At 47.6% G+C, this 22466-nt stretch overlaps 1 protein-coding gene across 2 annotated transcripts in view; it reads right to left on the bottom strand.

Moving 5' to 3' along the window:
• NPHS1 (NPHS1 adhesion molecule, nephrin) overlaps positions 1 to 22466 on the bottom strand; it is a 38942-nt gene that overhangs the window by 16111 nt on the left and 365 nt on the right. For both annotated transcript variants that reach the window (XM_088459376.1, XM_088459377.1), the window contains exons 2-15: positions 21264 to 21461; positions 18900 to 19022; positions 18442 to 18573; positions 16722 to 16800; positions 16238 to 16341; positions 15292 to 15413; positions 10521 to 10692; positions 8729 to 8886; positions 8070 to 8211; positions 5543 to 5667; positions 3411 to 3576; positions 1514 to 1643; positions 637 to 809; positions 271 to 411 (exon numbers count right to left, since the gene is read on the bottom strand). In XM_088459376.1, coding sequence (XP_088315502.1) covers positions 271 to 411; positions 637 to 809; positions 1514 to 1643; positions 3411 to 3576; positions 5543 to 5667; positions 8070 to 8211; positions 8729 to 8886; positions 10521 to 10692; positions 15292 to 15413; positions 16238 to 16341; positions 16722 to 16800; positions 18442 to 18573; positions 18900 to 19022; positions 21264 to 21461 — 1965 coding nt within the window. The remainder of the gene's footprint in view (positions 1 to 270; positions 412 to 636; positions 810 to 1513; positions 1644 to 3410; positions 3577 to 5542; positions 5668 to 8069; positions 8212 to 8728; positions 8887 to 10520; positions 10693 to 15291; positions 15414 to 16237; positions 16342 to 16721; positions 16801 to 18441; positions 18574 to 18899; positions 19023 to 21263; positions 21462 to 22466) is intronic.

Below are 22466 nucleotides of genomic sequence, written 5' to 3' on the forward strand. Positions count from 1 at the left end.
GAAGCACCCATCCCATACTTAAGATAACCCAAATAAGACAAAGCGTGTAGAAGCCTTATTTCCCGGTCACCCTCAGCTGACATGACAGTTGTACAGAGTCATTGGAGCCCCTATAATTGACAAGTACCCAGTTTTCATAATAATGCAAAAGTGTCCCAGCTCACCATGTGTAGGCTCTGTCTACACCTAAATAAATATATTTAACATTTCATCCATTCATTACTTATTGTTCCATTGTTTTTTTTTTACCTGTTTACCCTCTCCCCTCACCTTTGTTCAGTTTCTGCCCTCGTAGGCTCCACGTGTAGTTAACCGCGGTAGGGTTGGCGCGTATATGTACCGGAATGAGAGCTGCGCCGTGCTCCACGGCGTGCACAATCTTCGGCTGTTCGTCTGTGAACTCTGGTGGGACTAAAACATGAAGAAACATGGAAAGGACCTGCAAAGATTTACCAGCTCTCCGGCAAAGCGCATCACCAAGCCGACGACACACGGCCAGAGCCGGTTGGGTCTTTTTCATCAAGATGGCGATTTATGGCACCATCACAGTTGATCTCTCTGAACAACCAAAAGCTAAGTGAATTGGTTCTGGCAGAACGGAAATATCTAATTTGCAGAAATGCTGGAGATACTCACATAGGACTTCCAGCTTGTACAAGGTGTTGACACCCTCATTCAAGACGCTGCTGTAGGCCTCACAGGAGACCCGTTTTCCGTGGTCTGCAGATGACACCGTCAGCGTGACACTACCGGAGGTGGACCTCCCGCCATATTCTGCAGCCTTGGCGCCCAAGTTCCTTCCCTTTAAACTGGAAACAAAGTCTGCGTCATTAGTTAGTTGTTGGTCCAATCGCTGTCACTGATAAAGTCATCTTTCTCCACAGCTGAAGGATAAGCTGGACTTATATAACCAAAGTAAAATAAAATGGCTTCCACTGGTCATAAGCAGACCCCGCGGAGCCTCAGCAGATCAAGGCGGGGGACATGGGAGGGTGGGCTGCATTGCTGGGGTCCCCTTACCTTTCACCGTGGGGCCCCGGATAGGGAAATATATAACACGCCGCATTATATGCTTAGGATACTCAGTGCCTAATTCAAAGATGGAGGCAAAGTCGATGTCTGACACAGTGAAACGATTTTTGACTACTGCGCAAGCGTGGCGATGGATTAGCGATGGTGGTCACAGAGAGGATTTGTCCGCAAAGTGAGTGACAGGTAGACTGGGGGAGGTAACAGGGGGGTCTTTAGAAAAGTGCAGGCGCGACAGGACCGTTTCGTGACCGTACCCCAGTAAGTTTCTGCGAATGCGCTCGCAGCTAGAGAGACCCGAGAGCCGCTCTGTCTGACACAGCAAAGGCTTACTCAGAAGTTCCATGTGTGACCCAAGTTTTACATGTTTCCGCTTTTGTACATAAGCTGCGGATGAGGGACGTCGGATGTGGGCGTACGGGTTCGCAGCTGCGACAGCATTTGCGTCATCTCTGAATCAGGCCGCCTGCCCGGTATAACTCACATGACTCCGTCCTTCACCCACGTTATGGCGGCCTCGGGGTTACTGCTGCCGGTCCTACACTCCAGAGTGACGGTGCTCCCACGTTTATACAGCTTCTTCTGGTTAATGATTTTAACATCTATCGGCGGGACTAAATAAGAGATAAGAGAAACAGGGTAAGAGCAGAGGCCTCCACACCGACCGGAGGCTGCGGGGGCCCCGTAATATGCTTGAAGATAGAGTATTTCAGTGCTGCAGTCAGCAAAAGTTGACAGACTGCACCCTCTCGGCTTCAGTGGGGCCAGTCATCACCGGTGGGTGTTCAGCATCCAGAGCTGACTATAAGTTCCACCAATATGGAAGACATACTGCTCATGGCAGCTCCTCACTGGGCCTCATCTAGTGTTGAGCATATGTACATTTTTGTAGTGTACATATACACATGCATACAGTATATAAAAATGTTCTCTCATGTAGATTTGTGGGTATCTCAGAGTTGCCTTCCTTAAGCCTGGAGAAGCGAAACGCGTAGGGACGAGTGTTAGAGGATTACAGTGAGGGAGAGTTAACATAAGAGCAGCAACATAATTACAGTTTTGTGCATCCCTAGATAAGCCTCATAGGGGGGAATTTAATTGAGTGCGATGTGCTGCCGGGCGCAGAGCACATATCGGCCAGTTATGGCAATGACGACTACGCCAAGTTTTCCCTAGCACCTCATAGAGGTAAAGGTACATCACATCCTTCATGCACAATTGGATTTCCCCCATAGAAGCAGGTCTATAGCACGTTGGTCTGGTGTTAAGATATTGGATGATGATGATGATGATGATGATCAGCACTATCTGACCGCTCCTGATTGGCTGCTTACATACTCTTCCCTTCAGCTGCTCCTGATTGGCTGCTTACATACTCTTCCCTTCAGCTGCTCCTGATTGGCTGCTTACATACTCTTCCCTTCAGCTGCTCCTGATTGGCTGCTTACATACTCATCCCCCCAGCTGCTCCTGATTGGCTGCCTACATACTCATCCCCCCCAGCTGCTCCTGATTGGCTGCTTACATACTCATCCCCCCAGCTGATAGGACATGATTCATTAGTGTCCATCTTGGCTACTGCTGGAGAGCAGTTTGGCTTTAACCTTTGGTGAACTAGCTGGGGTGTGGCGTACCCCAGCAAGATTTAAATTCACGTGCTTAAAAGTACGTGTGGGCATCTCATACCCCACCTGGTGCGGCACCAGCCTTCAGGTCAGCCCGGAGTGATCTCATTGAAGACTGAGTTTATTTTAATTATTTCTAATTCTTCACAATTATAATTTTTACTAACGACTCAAACGTGTTCCAAAGATCTTTTAAAAAAAAAATCGTTGCTACTAGAAGACTTATAAGGTTAGTTCGTACAAAAAATAGGTTTATTTTGTTTTTTGTTTTAAAATAATAAAGAATTTTATTACTTTCTTTTATTTTTATACCTTTAGGGACAAGAATCGATGTTATATGACAGTCAGAATTACTTTCGCAGTAAATGAATATACTTATGGTGAAGTATAGCATGGCGTATGAGATACCCCGCAAGGATCGCCATGTTGATTTTTTCCACCTGGTTTATGGAAGGTTAAATCAGTAATCACCAGGTGTCAATGTCTAAATGTACTTTACAGGTTCCTCGGTTATGTAAATGGTTTATCCATAGACCACCCCCCACCACCATCGATGTTTGCAGACCTAATTGGTGAATATGAGATGAAGTTTGCAGAGACAGTACTGGGCTCCTCTCAGCCCCCTGCTCAGATTCCCTATGGGACAGACTTACAGATAAAATCATCTCATTGACTTGGTCACATGATCGACCAGGGAATCCCTCAACACAGAGCCCTCTACACTTTTGTTGTTACGATATCAGAGCCCCCACTCACACTGAATATGAAGCTTGGTCATGTCGCTCAGTATTTTCTTCCCATCGTTGGTGGAGTTGCAGCGGTATACGGCCTGGTTGTCGCTCGGAGTCGTCTCCAGAATGATCTCCCTTGAGACGATCTTTCCCGCGGTGACCACCCTCCCGTCTGACACCGTCCTCTTATCCTACCGAGCGAAAAACAGGTTCTTAATGGGTAGATGTACTGAGCCTTGGTGAGAAATACAGCGGGGAGAGATAAAGCACAAACCAATCAGCTCCTAACTGTCATTTTTTAAACACAGCGTGAAACGTGACAGTTATACCCCTTTCACATCGCAAATGCCAGGTCGCACCCGGCATTGGTACATGCGTCCATCCCGGGTGCGACTTGGCTGAGACCCCTTTCAGACTGGCGGCCTGACGTCACTGTAATGGCGATGATGTCACGGCCATTACTGCTGAGCCGCCGCTTGGAAATGGGATCATCTTCCAAGCGCCGGCTCTTCCTATGCAGTGAACGGGACCCTGGTCATCTCGACCCTGGTTACCCATTCACACTGCACCACGAGCCGGGTTGAACTCGTCTCCAACCCTGCCCGTTACCCGAGTTGAAATGCCGGGTTGCTCGACGCAGGTTATACTATTTCACCTGGGCCCTTTCACACTGCGCAGTAACCCGGGTTGCTGTGCGGTCATGTACGATAACCCGGGTTTTTTGCTGGCAGTGTGAAAGTGCTATTAGGAGCTGAATGCTTGGTACTTTATCTCTGTCCAAGCTTTGATACATCTCCCCCTCGTGTCTCTAAGCTCCATTCTGCAGAAATACCATTTTAACTACATTTTTCTATGTGTGTGTTTGTGCATTTATGTGACATTTGCTCATCACAGGATCGCAGTAGTACTGTAGGTTATTTTGGGTTAGTAGCCTAAATTCTTTGCTCTGCCGGGGTCCAGGGTGGTCTCCTCTTTCATTCTTGCATTTACCAAAGCATAACGGTAACCCTTAGAAACATGCACTAAACATAAACAAAAGACTTTGAAGACTAATGAATATATTCATTGATTCATTCATTCGATCAGTCTACTGTATCAGTGCATTAGGGAATTAGAGGGAAGCTTGGAAACATACAGGTCTGGATTTGTGCCCTCAGAACTGGTTATATATTTCAGATTTTATTACCACTGTATGTACTAAGCATCGCATCCGCCTTGCGGTACATCCCGTCTGTCTTTGGGCACATACCGCGGTTGATTACCACGGTATGTACATAGAATATCGCAAATGACAGCTCTCCCGATAAGAGACCTCTGAGCAGAAGACGTGGGCCACGGGGGGTGATGGGAGGGATTCGATTTGATCCCTCCCAGGTCAGGAGTCCCGAAAAGAAGTCTATAGGCTTCTATTGGCTAACGCCACCTGAACATGGCGTTACCCATCAGTACATATGGGGAGAGCGGAAAAACCCAAAAACTGCTCTTTCAGGGGTTTTACCGCATTTTCTCCTTTAGTACATCTCGCCCTCTATACATACATTAGCTGTAATGCCTTTTATTTATTTGGTTTTTTTTTTCTTTCCGCCTCGACTCCTCTTTCTCTCGATCTCTCTTTCTCTCCCCCCCCCTGACACTTTCTCCCCTCATCTCTCTGTCTCTCCTCACCCCCCTTTTCCGTCTCCCCTACCCCAACACTTTCTCCGCACCTCTCCATCTCCCTGCCCCACTGTCTCTCTCTCTCTGTCACCGCCCCCTCACTCTCTCCTGTGCATAACTGACACAAGTGGGAGGGGCCAAAGGTTAGACTAACTGTCACCACATTCCAACGTGATGACATTATTTTATCAGCATTCGATTTTACTATATAGATTAATACTTATATTGATTATCTGCAGTAAACGTATTGAAAATATAGATTTGCTATTTTGTGCATCTTAAATAAGTTCTAAAGATGTATGTACAATAGTTTATTGTGCTCAGTGTCTCCTACAGCCGCTCCTGATTAATTAATATTAATGTTGCTTATGGCTGCCTGGGGTTATGATGACCTACAGTAGGTTGGCACACCCTCAGCGATGGGTGTATTCTTCTGAAGACAAAAAACATCTTCCTGACTGATTTAAAAATATTTTTCCATTGGAGAAAAGTCGCCGATACCTTTAGCCAGATGAGCCGAGGCGCTGGGTGTCCGCCACTGGAGAAACAGGTCATTTTCACGCGGCTCCCAGCACGAAAACGCTTGTCCTGCGGGGGTGCCTCTATCCAGATTCTCTGCGGAGGATCTAAAGAACAAGTTGTAACAACGACATTCAGTCTTATTTGCTAACAGCGAATTTATGTGCAAAATTGTAACTAAACCCCAACAACCAGCCAGGACCTTAATTTCCTTGTTTAGCGTTCCCAAGGCTGTGATCTAAATGATAGCGCCAATCCCCCCAGGAGAGAGTAGCATCAACTACTCGACATGCAACATAAGGGCCCACCCACATCCTCCAGCGGAGCGCAATGACACAGATTGCGCTGTCGATACATCGATTTCCAGGCTGTCAGGATTCTGGGAGATCTTCCACCATTCCCGGAAGTCTCTGGTTAGATTTACTAAAGCTTCTAAAACAGACAAGTGGAGCGGTTACCCATAACAACCAATCAGCTTCTGTCTATCGTTTCCTAGAATGCACTAGAGAAATGATAGATAAAATCTGATTGGTTACTATGGGCTCCAGTTTATTTTTGGAAGCTTTAGTAAATCTACCCTATGAGAGAGTCAACAAGTATGAACCATGAGCAATGTAACCATATTGGAAAACAAGATGAATTTTCCTATACAAACTATTACTAAGCCATATATGACACACTATTAGATTTAAGTAGTTAAATATGAATTGAATAATTACACATGTATTCAGAGGGTAGTTGGGGGGGGATTGTAAACTCTGTGGAAGTTTTTGTGGATTAATTTGCCAAACATTGTCAGCTAACAATAACCCAAACCCTAATGCTAACGCAATCATTAACCCTAATAGTAACCCTAAGCCTCCCTAATAGTAATCATACCCCTAATGGTAACCTTAATGCTAACCCTACCAGTAACCATACCCCTAATGATAACCCTAATGCTAATCCTAGCCCTAACATTATCCCTAACAATAACCCGAACCCTAATGGTATCGCTAACATTAACCCTAAACCATACCCCAATGGCAACCCTAATGCTAACCCTAACCCTACCAGTAACCATACCCCTAATGGTTACCCTAACGCTGACCTTAATCCTAAACCTAACGCTAACAATAACCCTAATCCTACCAGTATCCCAAACCCTAATGGTAACCCGAACCCTAATGGTAACCCTAACCCTAACATTAACCCTAATAGTAACCCGAACCCTAATGGTAATCCTAACCCTAACATTAACCCTAATAGTAACCCGAACCCTAATGGTAATCCTAACCCTAACATTAACCCTAATAGTAACCCGAAACCCTAATGGTAATCCTAACCCTAACATTAACCCTAATAGTAACCCGAACCCTAATGGTAACCCAAACGCTAATCCTAAAGCTAACATTATCCCTACCAGTAACCTGAACCCTAATGGTAATCCTAACCCTAACATTAACCCTAATAGTAACCCGAACCCTAATGGTAATCCTAACCCTAACATTAACCCTAATAGTAACCCGAACCCTAATGGTAATCCTAACCCTAACATTAACCCTAATAGTAACCCGAACCCTAATGGTAATCCTAACCCTAACATTAACCCTAATAGTAACCTGAACCCTAATGGTAATCCTAACCCTAACATTAACCCTAATAGTAACCCGAACCCTAATGGCAATCCTAACCCTAACATTAACCCTAATAGTAACCCGAACCCTAATGGTAATCCTAACCCTAACGTTAACCCTAATAGTAACCTGAACCCTAATGGTAATCCTAACCCTAACATTAACCCTAATAGTAACCCGAACCCTAATGGTAATCCTAACCCTAACATTAACCCTAATAGTAACCCGAACCCTAATGGTAACCATAAACGCTAATCCTAAAGCTAACATTATCCCTACCAGTAACCTGAACCCTAATGGTAATCCTAACGCTAACTGTAATAGTAACCCTAGCCCTAAATGATGACATTATGACAATGTCAAAATTTCATATGTCGACATTCTAGCAATAGCGATAATTTCAAGGTGTCGATATTGATGATGTCGTCATTTAACCCATATGAACACCATGATTGTTGACCTTCTGGTGTTGACAATCTTAATATCGACATTTGACTGGTGCCTTAATGGCTGCGTACCTATCTACAGTGTCAGGGTAGTTGGGTCAAACCACCACCGTGAATCGTGCCACCCTGACCTTGGATCAGCCCCACTTCTAACACCATGGGGGAGAATTGCAGACTCTATATGGGGGGATTCTGAGATATACATTCTGGGAGAGTCGGCTTGTATTTATACCTTACCCATAAACATTTCAATTTAGTAATTCTCTACTATCTCTAGGTATTGTCACAGAATGCAGGCTTTGACACATACAGTATATGTGGACACATCCATACATACCATGTATGTTTGTGCGTTTTACATAGCGTTACTATTAGCTTCCCTCAATCAAGATTTCACCCCAGCTATCACTTCCCGTGGGCCCGTTGCGGCCCGTTTCCATTACCCACGTTGCACGCTGAGCTTTACGAAGTTCGCTTTGGAGTATAGAAGAGCCTCGTTGAAAGCCTCGCAGGTCAGCTGCACCTCGTTATGGTCCCTCTGAATCACTGTGGTTATATTAGACATTGTCATCTTCCCCCCATGATCTGCCTAGAAAGAAAATCAATATAATAAAATAAATAAGATATTTCCTATCACCGGACGCAAATAGCAGCCAATATTATTGATGACACCACAGAATACTGGCATAAAAATTGATATACAGTATTTTCTAAGTATATAATGTCCCGAAAGGAAAAATACATAATTACATATATACGAAAATCAGAGATTTACATAAAAGATTGAACCAAATAAAATAAACAAAATTAACCAATCTGATTGGTTCATTTTGTTGGAAATTCTAGATAATTATTTAAGGCTTCAAAATTGTCTCCTATAGCTCAGCAGACAACGATCATCTTCTGATTATGAGAATGTTCAGTTAAGCATATAGAGCTGTATCTATGGATCAGAGTTAGGGGACCGTGACTATAGGGGAACTACATGTCCCAGGATAACAACCTCTGCAAGATGGTATGCTTTTATGGGGTCCGGGCCCTACACCTGACCCTGGTGATATTTGGGAACGGTTTCCAAGAGTTGTTGTGGAAGAAAACAATCTCACGTCTGTTATGGTGACATTGGCATCTGGCAGCTCCACGGCACCCAGCCACCAGCGGATATGCACGGGGGGATTGCTGGACGAAGTAAAGCAGGAAAAGGAGAGAGACGTATTTTCTGGGCCTCCGGGGGAGCCGAGAATTGTTACTTTACTGGGAGGAACTGAAAAAGACAGGATAAAGAAAAACACTTAAAAACTCCATAAAAGAGACACAAGTATGGCTGCGCGGCTACAAATATGTCTCAGAACCGTTATAGCTGTGACATTCGGTTGTATCAGACATTGGTGCTCACAAGGTCATTTATCAAGTGATCTGTGGTGTGGGGTGAACTTTACAAAAATATGGTAGCATGCGGTGAGCAACTTGGTCCTCTAAAAATAATGTTTTAATGTTTAGTTCCACTTCAAAAGCGTGTTTATTATGGACTCTAGCATTTGTTTCTTGGAGGACATTTCTTAAGGATGTTGCATCGATGTTCATCTAGTAAAAAACAAAATAATATCTGCAGCGCTGATAGAGAGGTAAGTATTGTGAATGGGTGCATTGTGTGGGACCCATGGGTACTGCACACCCTGCACCATACCTGCCTACTCTCCCAGAAGGTGCAGGAGACTCCCATTTTTTCGGGCAGTCCCCAGCACCCCCTGAAGAGTGTGTGGATCTCCCGCATAGTGCATATTTCCTTGTGACGTGGGCAGGATGGGGAGATAATATTGGGAATCGTCGGTCCGCAGGGAGGGGGCGGGGTTAAAATTTCATAAAGGGCCCGGCCCCTCCCCCAAAGTGATCAGCTGACTCTCAGGGCTTCTGCCGGAGAGGAGGAGATATTAGCAGGCAAGTATGCTGCCCTGCACCCATTATAGATACTCCCATGACTGGAGGCCATACTCTGACTGACTGAGATTCGCACCTAGCGTGGTGCTTCCGATGATTGTGACTGCAGTCGTACACAGTAGGCGTTCCAGCACCTGCGTATTCAGACGCGCACTTGTGCACCAGGGGAAGGGCTTTTACTAGCATTAGCAGAAGGTCGCAGACGCCACTATGGTAAAAGATGCTACAGTGATTCCGGCCTATTTTATTCAGATTTGTAATTCTGGAATACCAGCAGCTGCGTGTGCCCCTACTCAGTGTGGAGGCAGCAATTGTGAGGACTCATCCGAGTGTGAGATAGAACTGCACCACGTTACACTCCATAAAACCTATGGGGGGAGATACACCAAGCTTTGGAGAGAGATAAAGTTGAAAAGTTGCCTGAAAACAGCCAATCAGCTTCTTCATACCATCTTTTTCTCTCACATATACCACGTGGTCACGCAGAACGAGACTGCACTGATTAATCTGATGTGCGACACTTGTACACGCGAGTGCGAATGAGTCTGAATCTGTGTACAAAATGCTACCTTGCAGCGCTGTTGCTTTTTTTCACGCCAAATCCCGTTGTGCTTCATCTGCGACTCTGTACATATTTAAAACTAATTCTGGTGCGGTTAAAGTCACAGCACGGCGTCTCGGGGAGTCTCACTGCATCTGCGGTCCCGAATAAGTCGCAAAATTAAAGAAAAGGACGCTGCGCTGCACCGCTCTGCGTGGTTCACTGGCGCCACATGGCGTATTGAGGCTAGGTGTAGGATTACTGGAGCTGTCATGTATGTAGCACGGTCTATGAAATGACAGAAGCCATTTTATCTCTCTCCAAGGCTTGACACATCTCCCCCATAATGAGCAGGGCTCACTCCATGACGTTGTGCTTACAGCTAGCAAATCTGGTAACGCTCAGATGAGGGTACTCACACAGGACGCTGAGTGTGATGCTGGCGCGTAGGACCTCGGGTGACACGTGATTGGCAGCCTCGCAGTTTATCACAGCCAGGTTATATTCCGGTTTGAGGTTTATGGTCAGGTGACTTTTAGAGTGCCTCTTTGTGGCGTCGGTCTCCCAACGCGTGTAGATCACCTCATCATTCTGCAGGGGAGGGAGAAGAGTACAAGGAGTCTCCTTTATTTTCTATATTGGGATCTGCGCGCTAAGCCTTGGAGAGAGATAAAGTGGATGGAGGTAAAAGTACCAACCAATCAGCTCCTAAATGTCACTTTTCAAACACAGCCTGTAACATGACAGTTAGGAGCTGATTGGTTGGTACTTTATATCCATCCAAGGCTTAGTACATAGACGCCTTAATCAGACAAGGACAATTATACAGTATCTTAGTTGCTATCACCTCCCTCCTACCACAGACCCCAAATCCCCTCCACCCTCTCTAGCTTCCTTTCTTAATCTTCCGGCTTCACATCATCGTCTTCACTCTCTCGTCTCCTCGTTACCGATGTATTACTTCTTCATGTCTTTATTACCTCTTGCCCCTGCTGACCCCACATTTCCCTGTCTCTTTTATTTTATCCACTAGCTTAAACATTATTCGTCACCTCTCATAACACCCACTTCCTGTGTCACCTCTCATAACGCCCACTTCCTGTGTCACCTCTCATAACACCCACTTCCTGTGTCACCTCTCATAACGCCCACTTCCTGTGTCACCTCTCATAACGCCCACTTCCTGTGTCACCTCTCATAACACCCACTTCCTGTGTCACCTCTCATAACACCCACTTCCTGTGTCACCTCTCATAACGCCCACTTCCTGTGTCACCTCTCATAACGCCCACTTCCTGTGTCACCTCTCATAACACCCACTTCCTGTGTCACCTCTCATAACACCCACTTCCTGTGTCACCTCTCATAACGCCCACATCCTGTGTCACCTCTCATAACGCCCACTTCCTGTGTCACCTCTCAAAACACCCACTTCCTGTGTCCCCTCTCATAACACCCACTTCCTGTGTCCCCTCTCATAACGCCCACTTCCTGTGTCACCTCTCATAACACCCACTTCCTGTGTCACCTCTCATAACACCCACTTCCTGTGTCACCTCTCATAACGCCCACTTCCTGTCACCTCTCATAACGCCCACTTCCTGTGTCACCTCTCATAACGCCCACTTCCTGTGTCACCTCTCATAACGCCCACTTCCTGTGTCCCCTCTCATAACGCCCACTTCCTGTGTCCCCTCTCATAACACCCACTTCCTGTGTCCCCTCTCATAACACCTACTTCCTGTGTCCCCTCTCATAACACCCACTTCCTGTGTCACCTCTCATAACACCCACTTAATGTCACCTCTCATAACGCCCACTTCCTGTGTCACCTCTCATAACGCCCACTTCCTGTGTCCCCTCTCATAACACCCACTTCCTGTGTCACCTCTCATAACACCCACTTCCTGTGTCACCTCTCATAACACCCACTTCCTGTGTCACCTCTCATAACACCCACTTCCTGTGTCACCTCTCATAACACCCACTTCCTGTGTCACCTCTCATAACGCCCACTTCCTGTGTCACCTCTCATAACGCCCACTTCCTGTGTCACCTCTCATAACACCCACTTCCTGTGTCACCTCTCATAACGCCCACTTCCTGTGTCACCTCTCATAACGCCCACTTCCTGTGTCACCTCTCATAACACCCACTTCCTGTGTCACCTCTCATAACACCCACTTCCTGTGTCACCTCTCATAACGCCCACTTCCTGTGTCACCTCTCATAACGCCCACTTCCTGTGTCACCTCTCATAACACCCACTTCCTGTGTCACCTCTCATAACACCCACTTCCTGTGTCACCTCTCATAACGCCCACTTCCTGTGTCACCTCTCATAACGCCCACTTCCTGTGTCACCTCTCAAAACACCCACTTCCTGTGTCCCCTCTCATAACACCCACTTCCTGTGTCCCCTCTCATAACGCCCACTTCCTGTGTCACCTCTCATAACACCCACTTCCTGTGTCACCTCTCATAACACCCACTTCCTGTGTCACCTCTCATAACGCCCACTTCCTGTCACCTCTCATAACGCCCACTTCCTGTGTCACCTCTCATAACGCCCACTTCCTGTGTCACCTCTCATAACGCCCACTTCCTGTGTCCCCTCTCATAACGCCCACTTCCTGTGTCCCCTCTCATAACACCCACTTCCTGTGTCCCCTCTCATAACACCTACTTCCTGTGTCCCCTCTCATAACACCCACTTCCTGTGTCACCTCTCATAACACCCACTTAATGTCACCTCTCATAACGCCCACTTCCTGTGTCACCTCTCATAACGCCCACTTCCTGTGTCCCCTCTCATAACACCCACTTCCTGTGTCACCTCTCATAACACCCACTTCCTGTGTCACCTCTCATAACACCCACTTCCTGTGTCACCTCTCATAACACCCACTTCCTGTGCCCCTATAGCAAAGCTGGTCGCCACGTTTGCTTGGGAGGCTATAATTGTTGACGGTGGGTGGCGATATTTCCTGGGCTGTCACTGGGATAGATGTACTAAGCCTTGGAAAGAGATAAAGTGCAGAGAGATAAAGTACCAACCAATCAGCTCCTAACTTGCATGTTACAGGCGGTGTTTGAAAAATGACAGTTAGGAGCTGATTGGTTGGCACTTTATCTCTCTTCATTTTATCCCCATCCAAAAACCATATTCATCATCACAGAGGCCCCCATTTATCAAAGAAGCATAACCCCTTGCGCACTCGCTATAGGGGGTTATGCCACCATTTCTGGATTTAACAAACAGCAGTAATCTAAGATCAGCGTTGTTTGTGTGATATCACAGCTCTTTTAGATAGCGAGAGCAATGCGGTCCTCTTTCCAGGCACTGCCGGGTCCCCGTGTCATGCACATGCGCAGAGGGGCCGTCACTCCAGCGGAGCCCCTCGCAGAGGAGGAGGAGGACTTTGCGGGACCTCGCCAGAGGGCTAAGCATTGGTAAATAAATACTAGTGGATTTTTAGTTTGTATCATGGTGATACTAAATGAAAACTTCCACTGGTATTTGGCTTCGTTGATAAATGGACGCCTTAATTTCCACAAAAGCAGATGGAAATGAAAATTTGTTTTACCTACTTTATTAGAAATGAAGCATTGGGGCCTTTCCTCATACAGGTAACGCAGGAGATATCACATATATCTCCTGCTTACCTCTCTCTCCCATTCTGGCTAGGTGTCCTCGTCAGGGGCGCCGAGAGGGGGGCGGGTACAGATTACCCGGGCTTCCTGAGGGGCCCGGCGGGGGCCCGGGTCCAGCACCGCTCCCCCTCTCACAGCAGCCCAGCACACAGCGTGTGCTGAGCTGCAGTTGGAGACTGCTCGTGGCTACTGAGCAGCAGCCTCAGCAGTCTCCTATGCCTGTGCGGGGGAGCGATCACACTGATCGCGTCCCCCCTGGCTTTGCGCCGGGCTGAGGGGGCTCAGAGCGCCCCCCTCCCCAGCGCGCAGTGCCGCTTTGCGGCGCTGCAAATCTTTTTTTTTTACTCGCCAAGGGGGCGTGGCCACGCCTCCAGCGATTAGACCATGCCCCCTATTACTGGGGCCCGCCACAGCTCTTGGCGGGCCTGGTCCTCATACTCTAGTATGAGGACCTAATTTCATCAAGCACCGAAAATACAATATTTTTGGTGCTTGACTGTGAGAACATCCTCCATCTTCAGAAGAAGTCCCAGGTTGCAAAGACGGATCCTCTCGGATCTCTCCGCCCCTGTCCGGCTCCGTCTGCCGGACGCTGGGGCTTAGTTCATGAATATTAGTCAGGAATCATGAATATTAGTCAGACCACATGAATATTAGTCAGAGTACAGGAATATTAGTCAGACGTCATGAATATTAGTCAGGAATCATGAATATTAGTCAGACGTCATGAATATTAGTCAGGCCATATGAATCTTAGTCAGGCCACATGAATCTTAGGGGGTCATTCAGACCCACTCGCAAGCGGCAGTACACTCGCAAGTGGGTCGATGTTCCCCACTGCGCATGCGCACGACGGAGGGTGTTCCGTCGTGCGCATGCGCAAGACCCAGACTGCGACAGCCAAGCTGTCGCTCCGGGTCTCGCACCAAAGGGGGCGTGCTGTCGATGGTGACTGACAGCACGCCCCCTTTGGTGGGCGTGCCGGGGCGTGCCTGCCAGACGGAGGCGTTGCCATGGGAACGCCTACCATCTGAAGCCGGCCCCACTGACATCACTAGTGATGTCAGTGGGAATGATTTTGGCTCTGATAGAGCCAAAATCACTCCAGGGCTTGTGGCTGGGAAACCCTACCGCAGGGTTTCCGTCGCAAGTCCGATGGTCGCGATGGTCAAGACCATCGCGACCATCTTTTTGGACGCTCGTATATGCTGTGGGTGGTGACCCACAGCTATATCAGCGTCCCGGAGGACGCTCCATTTTAATGGAGGAGGGCCCTGATTCAGAGCGAGCGCTCTGGTCAGAGCGTCCGTCTCTGAATCAGGGCCTTAGTCAGGCCACATGAATATAAACCAGGCCTCATGAATATAAACCAAGCCTTCTGAATGATAGTCAGGCACTGTATCAGTGATGTCACTAGTAAAAAAAAAAATGGATAGGCTGCATAGCGGTTGGGCTCACAAAATGGCTGCCCTATGCACAGGTCACAGGTCAGCAGCTTAGTCAAGCACTGGTTAAATCTCAGACCTAAAAACCCACCTTTAGCCATTGCAGAGAAGCCAGGGGATTCCCCATTTTGGAAGTACAGGTCAGTTTCAGGACTTCATCAGCTTTTACATCAGGTTGTTCGTAACCTTCAATAGTTGGGGTGTCAGGGGGAACTATGGAGACATGTGAGATATAAATGAGAATGAGGACGAAGCAGTGAGTACAGGAAGCAAAACTAAATTATTTGCAATGTCCCCATTGACTGCACAGAGTGGAGGCGGCCATTTTGCCTCTACTATATTGATATGTTGCATTCTCGCAAACATTGGTTAAGGGCATAACATGGCTGCCTCTACTCTGCCTAGGCAACATGTGTACTGTAACAGGGATACCAGACAGCTATGTACTAAGCCTTGGAAAGAGGTAAAGTGGATGGAGATAAAGTACCAACCAATAAGCTCCTAACTGTCATTTTTCAAAAACAGCCTGTAAAGTGAGTTAGGAGCTGATTGGTTGGTACTTTATCTTCATCTACCTTATCTCTCTCCAAGGCTTAGTACATAGACCCGTGGGTATCATAATTCTTTAAATAATATTGGTGCAACAACTGAGTTTGGCTAAAGATTTGCATGCGGGTTGGGGGGGGTATAGCAGTAAGTGACAGAGAAATGTACATATGTTGTTTTGTTTTTAGGGGGCTTTAGCTCAGATCAGAGCGCTTGTAGTGTTAGCTATCCAAGGGGGGGGGGTATCAAGCCTTGGAGAGACATGAGGTGGAGATGTTACCAAATGCAACCAATCAGATTCTGCCATTTAATAGACTGTGCTGGGTAAATGACAGTTAGATGCTGATTGGTCGCTTTGGGCGGGAAAGAGAGAACCCTGCAGCCAATCAGAGCATTAGAATGTGAAGCGCACCACAGAGAACGATCGCTACTTCCTTGCTAGCTCATGTGTTTGGGGGAGATGTTAATGATACTGTATAGCATTGTCTCACACAGCACATTCATGGTGAAGCTCACGGTGAGAGGTGTCTGAAGGGCCGGGTTCAGCGCGGAGCAGATGATTAGGTTTCCGTCATCTGTGCTCTGTGGAATGACCCTGTAAGAGAGGAAGATACTCAGACCGTGGTCATACGAAAAGTGACCCTTCCCCATCAGATTCGGCTGTTTGACCAAAGAAGGTGATTTGTGGCCAATGTGGCTGCAATGGTAAGTGGCCAAATCTGGTCTCACAGCCCAATCGCCCCGTGAGGCCCAGCTAGTGTGATCTGACGATGACCCCACACACCACGTATAGTGTTCTGCACTCCCCACCAGTCTCAATCATCCTCTAACGATTCTACAATAACATGTTGATTGGGATCTGTGGCCAACTTGATCTAAGATAGTCTCATTGGCCGTCTAAAACCCAGCATGCGTTGGGGTAGCAGTCAGACCCCCGTCCCCCCCTTCCTCCCCCATGTTGTTCTCCACTCTCACTTTGCAGATACTTCTGTATTCTCCAGTTTGTCTTTGGATCCAGGACTATTGCTGGAATCTGCAGGAGCTTCCACCCCACCTGGACATAAAGAGGACATCAGAGACTTAATACATTTCTGTGGGCACACAAACCCCCAACGCAGCTTCTAACCATGTGGTAGAGTATTCTGCAGATGACTGTGGGCAAAACCCCAGAGTGTCAATAATACACCTCTTGTCCCCGCCAGCCAAGTCCACTGATCTACCTAAGGTGTTGCAGATGATTCCCTCCAGCCTAAGCTAAAATATTTCCCACCCCTTAATTACAAACAAGTCATCCAATAACTGATCACCAGTGGCAGAAGATATAACGGCAGAAGGTTGGACTGCATCACCGCCTCCCCCCTCACCCAATTGTTGCCACTATGGTAATGTTCTGAAAGAGCTAATACCCCAACCACAATTATCTGCATCTGCAATGCTTTCTCTTTATTTCCCCTCAGCCCATGTTATCATAAACTAGTCCACAAAGAGCTTCATTTTAATTACAGGGACATTACCCAAGAGAAGCCTAGAAACCAGACTTAGATGGGTTGAAAGGGGTTGGGTACGAGATGCCGGTGCTCGGGATCCCGATGCCCTAACAGGGTTAGGATACCGACATCTGTCAGTATGTATCCTAACCCTAACCCTACCCCTCCCTCTCTGCACCCTACATCTAACCTCCCCCCCTAGTGTCTAAACCTAACCCTCCCCCCTAGTGCCTAACCCTAACTCCCCCACTAGTCCTTACTTTCCTAGAGATTCCTACCCTGGGCTGAGCAATCTAGGACTGGCTGACATTATGGCAGGGGTTCTCCATGCTGTGTGTCTGTCTCCCTGCTATAGTGTCACCAGTTGGCTCAGCCTAGTGCTGGTTAGTGAAATATAGGGAGGACCCATCGTCATTTGTCCGGTATGCAGTTATGAGACTGGCGGACGCATCGCCGCCGGTCTCAATACCGACAGCATAATCCCGGCAAAGGATCTAACATAGGTGTTGAAATGCGACGCCTATGTTAATCCCGACGCCGGGACCCCGACAGGACACCGGACCAATTGTCCAACGCCGGGGCTAAGTATGTATGTAGCCGAGGATGGGGGGGGTTAGGTTTAGGCACTAGGGGAGGAGGTTAGGGTTAGGCCGCCCCGGGAGGGTTAGGTTTAGGGTTTAGGGTGCGGGAAAGGGGGGTTAGATTTAGGCACTTACGAGGGAGGGTTAGGCACTATGGGGGGAGGTTAGGGTTAGGCACCCCTAACGGAGGGTTAGGGGGAGGAGGGTTAGAAATACTTAACCTACCTCCGCTGTCGGGATCTTGTGCATCGGGCTGCCGGCATCAGGATTTGAACAGCCAGACGTCAAACATACCCATTCCCATTTGTCCACCCTATTTTTTACTACCAGCCTTGGCTATATAACCCAGAACACAAAAAAGCCCTATGGCTGGTTATGCAATGGGGGATCTAACTGGACACAAACCCGCCACTTAGTAAATTTAGCCCCAAGTGTTGGCAGCTTATGTTTTCCAAATGTTTTTTAAAATTTTTGGATTTCCTCATTGGAGGAAAGAAGAATTACATCTAGGGGTCTGTAGCCCTCCCAAGACCCCGAGGGCTGAGATAGACAAGCTTCTCTGATCCTGCTCATGTCTCCCGTCCAGGGGTGCACCAGATGCCGCCCATCCCTGGTTCTAATACTCACTCTTGGTGATGGTCAGTACAGCAGCTGGTTTGGCATTGAGGGCGCTACAGGTTACTGAGTACTCTTCCCCGTAGACCCACGTGACGGAACTGCCCGCTACATGATCCTTAAATACAGGAGCTTCAGGGGGTACTGGTAGAAGAGAGACAAAGTGACCATATTAAAAATTGTTGGGAGATAGAAAACTGACAGATAGTCAATAAGAATCCAACTATGACCTTAGAGGTACACACAATTTGCAGAGGGCCAAGCAGCACAGGGGCCTCGTTCCAGGGGGAAAAATGGACATTAAACTACAGCTGGAGACAGAGACTAGACAGGCGTGGGCAGCCACATGGATGGGTAAATGGTCAGCACATGGCCTGCACAATCCATAACATTAACGATACAACTTAAATCGGGAAGACATGAGACGGAGCACACAAGGGTGAAGGTAGTGAGACCCCCGTGGCACTTACATAGGATGGTCAGCAAGGCTGTCCTCGATATGATTCCCAGGCTGACCTCTGACCTTCCCACCTGGCAGACGTACTCGGTGTCATCCGACAGCTCACACCGCTCAATGCGCAGGTTGTGCTCCCCTGCGGGGTTCATACATAAACAGATCTGGTTAGAGAACGTAATGATTATACACTGAACGCCGGTGCGAGTCCCTGTGGTTACTCAAGCAGGATTGTCGGAATACCCTACATTATCACCTTCCTTGTTATCTAGCTGAATTGCACCAGTTATACTGGTGTCACCACCTGGGGGGCGTAATAATACATTAGCCAATCAATCCAGCACTGTGAGCCGAAACTCTTTTTCCTAATTCTAGAAATAGAAGGAACAAAAATAACTTTTTGATAAAATGTTGCACATCCTGTGACTTTAATTATTATTATTATTATTACTATTATTATTATTATCCTTTTATATATATGGAAAAAAATAAGAGAAACAGTTATTAATAGTACAAACAATGCAGGAAAAGGACTTGGGGCCTGATTCAGAGGTGCACACTATTTGCGTGCGCTCGCTCTGAATCAGGGCGTACTTTTTTTTTTTTTACCCGGCCTCCAGGCCTGCTCGCACAGCTGTGGGCGACCATCGGGCTTGCGGCGAGACCCTGCGAGAGGGTCTCAGCTCCCGCAAGCCCGAGTGGACTTCCTGCTCTAATAGAGCAGGAAGTCCACTACTGACATCATGAGTGATGTCAGTAGGTCCTCCCTCAAACGCCAGGCGTTCCTAAGGGAACGCCTGCGTTTGTGCAGCCAACCCCCCTCCCCGCCTACAAAACGGGGCAAGCTGTCATGTTCTAACCCAATGGTCTTGTAGTGAGCCCCGGAGCAACGGAGCTGCCGTCGCTCGCTGGGGCTCGCAAATGCATACGCCGAAGGTGTCGCATGCGCAGGGGCCAAACATCGACCCGCTTGCGAGTGCAATGCGCTCGCGAGCGGGTCTGAACCAGGCCCTTGGTTTATAAACATGAAATAAGTGGCAGAGTGTCAGCACCCAAGTGTTTTTAATAAGCAGAGTCCTGTTTTCCATCTCTACTAGCCCTAAAGTGTACCATAGAGTGTACCATAGAGTGTACAATAGACTGTACCATAGAGTGTACCATAGAGTAGCATTCCTCCCAACTATCCTGTCTATCGGGACTGTCCGGCCATCTTGCAGATCATGGGGTATATACCAGCAATGACGGCAGAACTTCCTGTTTCCAGAGAACCAAGTTGCCCGATGCCCGCGCTCCGTTCCCTTGCGTGCCAGCACATAAGCAGCACTGGGGGTTATGTAATGAACAGCGATTTGTCAAATTGCAGATTTTTGCCAATTCTTTCCCAGGGGGTTTAGAGCAGCAGCATTTTTAATGGCAATCCCTGCCTCTTTCATTACATTCTGCTGCAAGAATAATAATTAGGACTCCTGTAATTTGGGAGATGATGGTGCCCATCAGTGGCACTCTGTAGCTGCAAGTGCTGTCAGTGTCGAAGGGGTATTTTCGGATATTGGCAGCGTCCCATTACTTTGGAAGCGTTGTGCACCCTCCTGGGGGTCAGGCGATGGACACTGGGAAGAATATTCCTGAGAACCTCCTCTGCTTTGGCTTAGTCAGGGTCGGGCAGCAATGTGAAGACCTGACACAGATCTTTCCGCAGGTGGATGGGGAAACCTAGGTCATGTTCTAACCCAATGGAAGAGCAATGATTTATAGGGCGGCTTCCTTATTTTTTGGAAAGGCTTATTTGAATATTTTTTCCAAGGAGCACTGTCTGGTTTTTCCTGCTGCTCCTCATTGTTTTACTGTGCTTTACTAATATTACTGGTGTAAGAATTAACATAATTATCATAATATCATCATCATCATTATTAAAGGGATGGCCATCGAATGGTTTTGGATAGCCAATAAAATAAATCCGAACTAATCCGAACTTGAGCTAATTTTGGCGTAAAGAAACGAGTAAATCCGAGTAAAACCGAACCCGCTCATCTCTAGTTTAAATCAATGGCAGGAAACGATCATCACTGAGTGTTCACACCACCGATGGCCACTCTACCAGGCATGGTCTCTGACTGAGTGTAAGGTGGGGCATGGTGGTTGGCCAATCAGGGAGGGTGGGAATATACACAATGCCCCATGCGCCATGCATAGAAAAACATTGCCACACTCCCTACCATCGATGGTGGAGAACCATCAGACCTTCGTCTTCAATGGCAAAACCATCAACCCTTGGTGGCAAGCCACCAATGGTTGCTAACCATCGATGGTTGATGAGCATCCCTACATCGTCATTATGAAATCAGCAGGTTTTGCAGAAGCAGCCCCATCTAATTCCTACCTTTCTTGGGGTCTCCAGCCATACTGTAACGGGGGAACCCTGGTATTTTCCTGTCAGGTCCCAGCAGGAGCCCGTTTTTTACCCACTGCACCATCCCCGATACATGTTCCACCTCGCAGACCAGCACCTGCGTAGATCCCTGCAGAGCGGTGACGTTATCTGGCTGGACGCGGAAGGCCTGCTGTGTGGCGACAACACCTGAGGAGAGATAGGTACAACCCCCACAGTCATTATTAACCATAACGTTCTTTAGTGTTAATCCTCCTAGCCATCTGTGTGACGCTTCTCTACAACTATACGGATGAATGCTGCAGAGTTGTGTCACTTATGGGAGCTCGCTACACGCTAATGGTGCATACACACAGGACGATGTGCTGTATGAACGATATTGGTGAACGATTTCCCTTGATCTTTCTGTAGTACAGGATAAACGATATTGGGTGAGCACTAAAGGCCTCATTTATCAACCACTGACATTTTTGTTATCACTTGTTAATAATCTTAAATGGTGCTCTCTGACCAATCAGCTCCTAACTGTCATGTGTTTGAAAAATAACAGGAGCTGATTGGTTGACGCACCATCTAAGATAAGTAACAAGTGATAACAAGAATATCACTCATGGAGCACTGCATACACCATCGGACCCCAGAGCACTACATACACCATCGGACCCCGGAGCACTACATACACCATCGGACCCCAGAGCACTACATACACCATCGTGTCCTGTTTGCAGAATTTTATTAGAACTTAAGATTTAGCTTTTCCAATAGATACTATGACCCTCAATTCAGAGGCGGTCGCAAGAAGCGATCGCTCTCTCTGAATGAGGGCGGCCGCTTCATTTTTGAAGTGCGGCCTCCTGGTCGTTAGTTAAGCTGTGAGTTACCACCCACAGGTTGACGGTCGCGATGGTAAACATCATCGCGACCATCGGGGCTTGCGACGAGACCCTAAGGTTGGGCCTCGGCAGCCGCAAGCCACAGGGAGCTTCCTGCTCTGATCGAACGGGAAGCTCCCCACTGACATCACTGCTGATGTCAGTGCGGCCGCCCACAAAACAGTAGGCGTTCCTTAAGGAACGCCTTCCGTTTTGGAAAACCACCCCCTGGCCCGCCTACAAAACGGGGCAAGCTGTCGATCAACTTCGACAGCCGCCCCTTTTGTAGTGAACTCCGGAGCGAGAGAGTTTCTCTCTCACT

Source organism: Taudactylus pleione, unplaced genomic scaffold (genome assembly GCF_031769625.1).
Source record: "Taudactylus pleione unplaced genomic scaffold, aTauple2 ptg000906l, whole genome shotgun sequence".
NCBI lineage: Eukaryota > Metazoa > Chordata > Amphibia > Anura > Myobatrachidae > Taudactylus > Taudactylus pleione.